The sequence below is a fragment of the Gymnoscopelus microlampas genome (genome assembly GCF_963454915.1).
Source record: "Gymnoscopelus microlampas genome assembly, chromosome: 11".
Classification (NCBI taxonomy): Eukaryota; Metazoa; Chordata; class Actinopteri; order Myctophiformes; family Myctophidae; genus Gymnoscopelus; species Gymnoscopelus microlampas.
The window spans coordinates 6796710-6804209 of NC_139948.1; the positions used below are offsets into that span (position 1 = coordinate 6796710).

The 7500-nt window shown below is 40.5% G+C and overlaps 1 protein-coding gene across 1 annotated transcript in view; it reads right to left on the bottom strand.

Annotated features, from left to right (window-relative positions):
- Positions 1-7500, bottom strand: part of LOC311054508 (CD209 antigen-like protein C) — a 9607-nt gene that overhangs the window by 756 nt on the left and 1351 nt on the right. The window contains exons 2-4 of the mRNA XM_084070523.1: positions 1561-1671; positions 869-955; positions 1-5 (exon numbers count right to left, since the gene is read on the bottom strand). The exon at positions 1-5 is cut by the window's left edge and continues 138 nt beyond it. Coding sequence (XP_083926649.1) covers positions 1-5; positions 869-955; positions 1561-1671 — 203 coding nt within the window. The remainder of the gene's footprint in view (positions 6-868; positions 956-1560; positions 1672-7500) is intronic.

Here is a 7500-nt window from a genome sequence, read left to right on the forward strand (position 1 = left end):
CTTGGCTAAACATTAAACACAAGTTTTATTGATTCAATGCACTTATAATCGGGTGCAATACGTTAGTCCGACAGCGCATTCCTCCGACAGCGCAGTGCTCCGACATTAAACAGTAAACCCGAACCAAACCCGCACCCTAACCCTAACCGCACGCGGATGCCACATTGTCGGAGAAAAGGTCTGTCGGATTAACGCATGCCTCCCCTTATACAGATGTGCCACTTCAAAACTTCACACGTTACTGTTCTTTCCCTGAAAGTCCCCTGAAAATGCATTTTTTTCCTCCCTTTTCTGCCCTTAAAATGCACTGTTTTGCCCCTGAAAAGAAGTTGTCACTACACACCCCCGTTTTTCCCTTCAACAGACATCCATATACATGAGAACAAAAGAATGTGTGTTTAAGAAGGTGTCAGACTCATTATGAGGCGAAAGGTGATTTGACCAGTTGCTCAAATTAATTAGCATCATAAAAGCAGTGATCATCAAAATAATTCAGCATTTTAAATGCCCTTCTTTGTCCCTCTTATTGCCCTGGGAATCCCCTGAAAATTTACTGTCTTGGCGATGGCAGGACATGTGAAGTTTTGAAGTGGCACATCTGTAATCATTCTAATACGTACTGCAATTGTAATAGTGATAGTAGTACTGGTAAAATACTAAACCTGAGTCATAAATTATCTGATTAATGTTAGCATAATGATGAGGTTTTAGGGTACTAACCAAAATATGGTGATGGTGATAAACCAACAACCAACAATGATGTTTTAATCTATGTTTACCACTACATCTCTGGCTGACAATAATTAAAATATCAATAATAATCATACTCTAATTACATTCCTTCCAAAATGTTTATGATCTGTCTCACCTGCACATTTAAGCTGCATTACTTCTCTTTGTAGCTGCTCTCTCTCCATGGTCAGGTTGTTCAGTAACTGGTCATTGGCTGGGTTACCTGTAAAGGACAAAAAAATAGTTTTTTTTTTAACTAAAAACTATTTTCTCAAGCTTTTAGCTAAGTTTGAAGTGTGTAGTTTTTGTAATTCATTCTTCATTTTGAATAATGTGGATAATAATGTATTTCTTTTGTCATTGTTGATCTTTGGATTTTCCATTTTTATTTCAAAACACATTAAGTCTATATGAAAGTGCATATACTATATGAAGTGTTATATAAATCAATTTAATTTGACTTGACCAGTTTGGAAATACCAGGCTAATACATTTGTGTATAAACAGATGCTAGCGTATGATTGATATGAGTTTAGGTTGTAACATGTATAACTTTACACATTTATGGATTGACATGTAACACATACTGTATGCATGTACTATATGTCACAGGGATTAATCCCCAATCCAACCCTTGAGAGCCAAGCAGGGAGGCATTGGGTCCCATTTATATAGTCATAGCATGACCCGGATTGAACCCCAACCTCCCAGTCTCAGAGCGGCCACTCTAACCACAAGGCCACTGAGCTGCCCATAAGGGACATCATATTTATAACAATTTTATTGTTGTAAGTGTGTGGATTTGCCCTTTGACCTCCTGGTACTCACATTGCAGGCTCTTGTCTATGGTTCTCACTGCCAGGAGGAGAAACAACGCTGTGAGACACACTGCAGCTGCTCTGAAGGTTCTTCTCTCTATGATGATAGCTCTCTGGACACCTGGAGGAGATTCATACGATACAGTTCAACTTTAATATGATAATCAGCTACAATGAACACAGAGTGAATAGTATTATAATGTAATATTATTAGGGCTGGGACTTTATCGCGTTAATTTCGATCAATTAATTACTGAAAAATTATCGCATTACATTTTTTTACGCATTTTAATCGCACTTATTTTTGCCCCGCGGAACGTTTCTCACGGGACAAGTTTCCCGTGTGAAAGGTAGGTTAAGACTTAGGGGGTAGGTTAAGACTTAGACAGGGGCCATTTTCGAATTGCAGCCTCCTGAAGGTGTATCTTTAGGGCAGTTTTGAAAGTGAGTAGGGTTTTACACTCCTTTACTCCTTTGGGTAGGGCATTCCACATTTTTGTTGAATAGCATGAGAACGAGTTCATTCCCTTTTGTTGAGCCAAATCTGGGTTGAACATGATTCGTGGAGCTTCCTCTGGTGTTATGATCATGGACTTCATTAACGTTTATGCGGTGCGGTCACATGCGTGCGGATTCTTTTTATTTATTAATTGAATAATTCAACGACGATAAAACAACAGTGACAACACACTCTACCTGCAATGTAGAAATACTCTGTTACAATTAAAAGTCCGGAATTCAAAATGTACTTGAGTAAAAGTATAAAAGTATCAAAATGTACTTAAAGTACCAAAAGTTAAAGTACTCATTATACAAAATGTTTCACATTTTCAAATGTATACAAATCTTTTGAAAATAGCAGATCTACAAGCTCACAATGCATCGCGCTTGTAGATCGGCTATTTTCTAATGGCCGATATAGGGCTGAAGTGGTTACTGTATGTTTTGTAATAATAATCAAAATCTACTAGTCTACTAGTAACTAGTATCTAAAGTTTTCAAATAATTGTAGCGGAGTAAAAGTACAATTTTTGCCTCTGAGATGTAGTGGAGTAGAAGTAAAAGTATTAGAAATTAGAAATACTTGAGTAAAGTAAAAAATACCTCAAAATTGTACTTAAGTACAGTACTTGAGTACATGTACTTAAAGACGTTTACCAAAATCCATTTGAAAACAATTTCTCACACTGTTCTCAGGTCAAATATTGATGTGCGATAAAAATGCGATTAATTTCAATTAATTAATTACAAAGCCAAATTGCAAATTAATTAGATTCATTTTTTTAATCGAGTCCCAGCCCTAAATATTATTAGTGATTTGGTGCAATGGACTTCATTATGTCTGATGTACAATACTCTAGTTCAACTAAGCTTAAAACATGAAAGCGTGACTTTCTCAAAGAAACACACAAGAAAATGTCCCTCCCTTTTTTGTGGTGTTTTTTATAAAGTGAACCCTGGACCAGACCATTTGCTGCATGTCACACACTTACTCTCTCTCTACATGTTTCCTGTCTCTCTACCCTGCAGCCAACTTCACTTTTATGGCTGGTAGATCAATCAATCAATCAATCAATCAATTAATAAATGACATCAAGAAATGAGAGGAAAAATAAAATGCTGATGAAGGCCTGAGTAGCCGAAACACGTCCGTTTGTCATAACTGCTGCTGCGATAAATACAAAAATTCAAAGAAAATTCACCTTGTGAGAGTGGACTGTTTCTATAGGAGAAATAAAACACAGAAGGAACAGGCTCTAACACAATGTCTCTTTTGGTCCAACATGGTGGCCTGTCCTTTGTAATCAACTAACTACTGGGGGCTTTTCTACATGATAGCAGAGAAACGTTAACGGAAACCACAACTCTTGAAACTAACAAATGAGTGGAATTAACACAGGATTGACCCGGCACCACTGCATATCAATGGTGCACGTGTCGTGTGTTACCTGTTTATTAAGCTACTACTATTTTTCAACCACATCTCATGAAACAAGACATCAGTTGAATGAGTTTGGGAGCAGACCTCATGAGACAAAAGACATAGTATACAACAAATTATTTTTGATGGGAAAATGAATTACAACAAATTCAGTGCAGCGATAGTTCATGTAGCCACGGAAGGCAGGATGTTTTCTCCCCCCCCCCCCCCCCATTCATTAACAAGTTAATTAATACATACACCTACAAATCAGTCTGTCTCTCCACGTTCAGCCTGTCTTCCTTCTCATTCGCTACAAGCTACTCACACATGCCCTCATACCCACAGTGCATCGCATCGACGATTCCATATTTTACGGGACGGGTGGCACTGGCAACCCTAAACTGGATAGAGCTCTCTCATCATTATTCTACTGTAAGTATTTGTCTCATCAGCAAGAAATGCACAGTGATGGTGAAGAGAACTTGGAGAGACGCGTGCGGACAAACCACACATCATTTGCCCCCTATACCCGAATACCTGTATAAATACCTCGAAAAAGTTAGTTACACCCACAGTCACGAAACTAGAGGGAGCGTAAACAACAATCTGGCACCACCCACCCATAAAACAAACATGGGAAAATTCTCCTTCTACAGCACAGCCACCAAGGTATAGAATAGTCTAACCCCATCCCTCAAAAAATGCAGTTCGCTGGGCTCATTCAAAACAGCCCTAAAAACTCATCTTTCTGGAGGCCAAAAGAGGAGCTAGTACCAGTTTCCCTGTAGACAGACGACCCCCTCCCTCCCCTTTTTTTCTATATATTTTTTATTTTTCATGCTTTTTTTGTACATGGTGGTATTTTTTCTCTGTATTTTTATGTTGATTTTTGAACTGTTTGGTTGCTACTATATATGCTATGAAATTAATTCAAGGACCCCAACGGAAACAAGTCCGCAAGGACTTTTTTGGTCGGACCTTTTAGACAAAAGTATTATAAATGTAACTGTGTTGTTTTACATTCTTTTGCCTAATAAAACTTTCAATCAATCAATCAATCAATCAAATGACTAGACCTTTCCAGCAGACAGAGAACTGAGAAAAAGGAACTGAAACCTCAGCCATATGTATTTGTGTACCATACTGGATAGAGCTCTCTCATCATTATTCTACTGTGAGTATCCGTTTCATCAGCAAGAACTGCACAGTGATGGTGAAGAAGGAGAACTTGGAAAGACGCGTGCGGACAAACCACACGTCATTTGACTAGACATTTCCAGCAGACTGAGAAAAATAAATGAACTAAGGAACTGAAATTTTAACCATTAGCCTACCATATAAAAATATCAAGTCAAGTGCAATCATCAGTATGTTAATCATAAATAATGTTTTTATTATTGTTTGATGTGCATTAAAAAAAAAGTATCTACCTTACAATTTGAATCCTGCGCCACGTCGGTTGTCCGTTGTATGTATGTATGTATGTACGTTGCAATCTGGCAAGAGTGATGCAACACTGCATCACTCTTACTGTCTGTCTGAAACTTTACACTACATCATCACAACAAACCAACCTGTTACCAAGACGACGATGACGATGAGACGGTCGTCCCGAATATGGACACAACGCCAGTGTGACGTAATCTCACGACAGCATGACATCACATTGGACCCGTTTTGACTTTATTATGGAGATCTCTGGATCTGTCTGTCTGTTTCCCTTTCATGCCCATATATGGGGATCTATGTATCTGTTTGTATGTGTCCTTTTATGCCCATATATGGCATATATCTCTGTCGCTTTTTGTTTGTTTCTTCTTTAAGCAGAATATGCAGCCTGCATAAATCTGCATCATTCAAGTCATCATCCCAGATGCTGGACTTTTCACTTTTGACTGGGCCAGGCGACAGTTTCCAGTCCGCACTGCTTTCGCCACCACCATCAACAAATCACAAGGCCAGACACTTACAACAGTTGGGGTCTGGCTTCGATCCCCTGTCTTCACTCACGGACAACTATATGTTGCCAGCTCAAGAACGGGTGACCCAGCACGCCTAAAGTATGCCATACACCAGCAGGAAAACCACACTGAAAACGTCACGGAAAACGTGGTTTTCACAAAAGTGCTTCTTCCCCACTGAGGTAAGGCTGTTGCATTCTTCCATGTGTCATTTCTCATTGCTCAACATAACCAACAATGCCTACAACTTCACACAAAAATCACTGCCTTCACTATCACATGATCCATGGTGGACTTCTCACATTGTCTGCTTGACTCCTGCCTTCTCCTTTTCTCCCATTCTGCAGGCTCTGCCATGACAACCTGTGGACCTGACGACGTCGCCACTGTCTTTCACACCATTTCATTCTTATCCACCCTTTACACAAATAAACTGCTAACTTCATCTCCTGCGATTTCAACTATCTTTTCACATTGTACACCACTGCACACTCCCCACAGGTCTGCCATACCAGGTCTGAGTAATCACAAAGTGGGTTTTGGTCATTGGAGAGGTGATGCACGTCACCTCTTTCTGAAGCGGGTACTTTCAAAGCCTGCCGTGGATTTAGGAGAGCACAAAACTCTCTCTCACACTGTGAGGTGCCTGTAAGGTGGCACTGCAAAGTGAACGACACGTCACGCTAGACGTTCGGGCCGCATAGCGGCCCGAACTTCTAGTAATTATACATATTAAACTATTGACGTATTCTCTTTGCATTATTTGAATTAGGGGTTGTCTGTAATAAGATGAAAAGGCAGTGGCTAAATAGATCTCATGCCCACAATGAAACTGTTGTGGCCCAGAGGGGGCCTTTCTGTTCTAACCTTCTTCAATTAGCACTCACGTCACAAATGTGTTTCGTTGTGAGCTTGTAGATCACTTTTATTTTTTCCGAATACAATATATATATATATATATATATATATATATATATATATATATATATATATATATCCTATAATACAATTTGCATAACTGTGCATGCGTGGAGTGCCACTGCCTGCAGTTTGCAGTTTGTTTGCAAGCAGTAATCGCAAAACTGCGCATGCGTGGACATTGTCTGTGCCGTTCATCTGTTTGCGAGGGATCATCTTTCACTGTGCGGAAGATCAGTGTTGCGCTTCCCCCTGCACACTGTGCACACACACACACGCACGCATGCACGCACACACACACACACACACACACACACACACACACACACACACACACACACACACACACACACACACACACACACACACACACACACACACACACACACACACACACACACATTTGAAATATTTATGTATGTCCACATAATAAGAAGTACAGGATGTGCAAAGGACATAAACCCTGCCAGTGCAGTCAGAAGTGAAAACAGCCAGTTACAAAGTGCATGTAAAGCAGAGCATTGTTACATACAAAACAAAAGAACACAGCGGACAACAATCATGGGTAAAGGAAGCACCCCCAAGGGTCTCCCGGACCCCCAAGGGCTCCACTATGTTTCGCGGGGGTCCGAAGGCCTCTGCGATGTTTCGCGGGTGTCCCAAGACTCCAAGGGGTCCGCGAAAAGAGGGGAGCACAGGACACTCACCGTTGCCACGTCCTGATTATACGCGCATTTGCCTTACTTTTCACCACAGCGTTGCCATGTCTGAAAATCATAAGCGACTCTGCCCTACTTTCAGACAATACTCTCTCTCACACTGTGAGGTGGATGTAAGGTGGATCTGCGATGCGAAGTGGACGACGGAACTTCTAGTATATATATATGGGGGGGTTGCACCCTGGGGTGCACCCTGGCACAAAATATTTTCAGATGGGGGGTTTGTGGACAAATACATATTCATCTGGGGGTTCAACCTTGCCATGAAAATGTTTGAGAACTACTAGTTAAAACAAAATTAGGAAACAAGCCCAGATAAGCAACTGCACTCACCCAAGCAACTTTACAGAAAAAGAAGCCCAAAGTGGCTTATAATAAGCGGACATGGCAACACTGCAGCTCAGTGCAGTCGGGGGAGCCCACGGTAT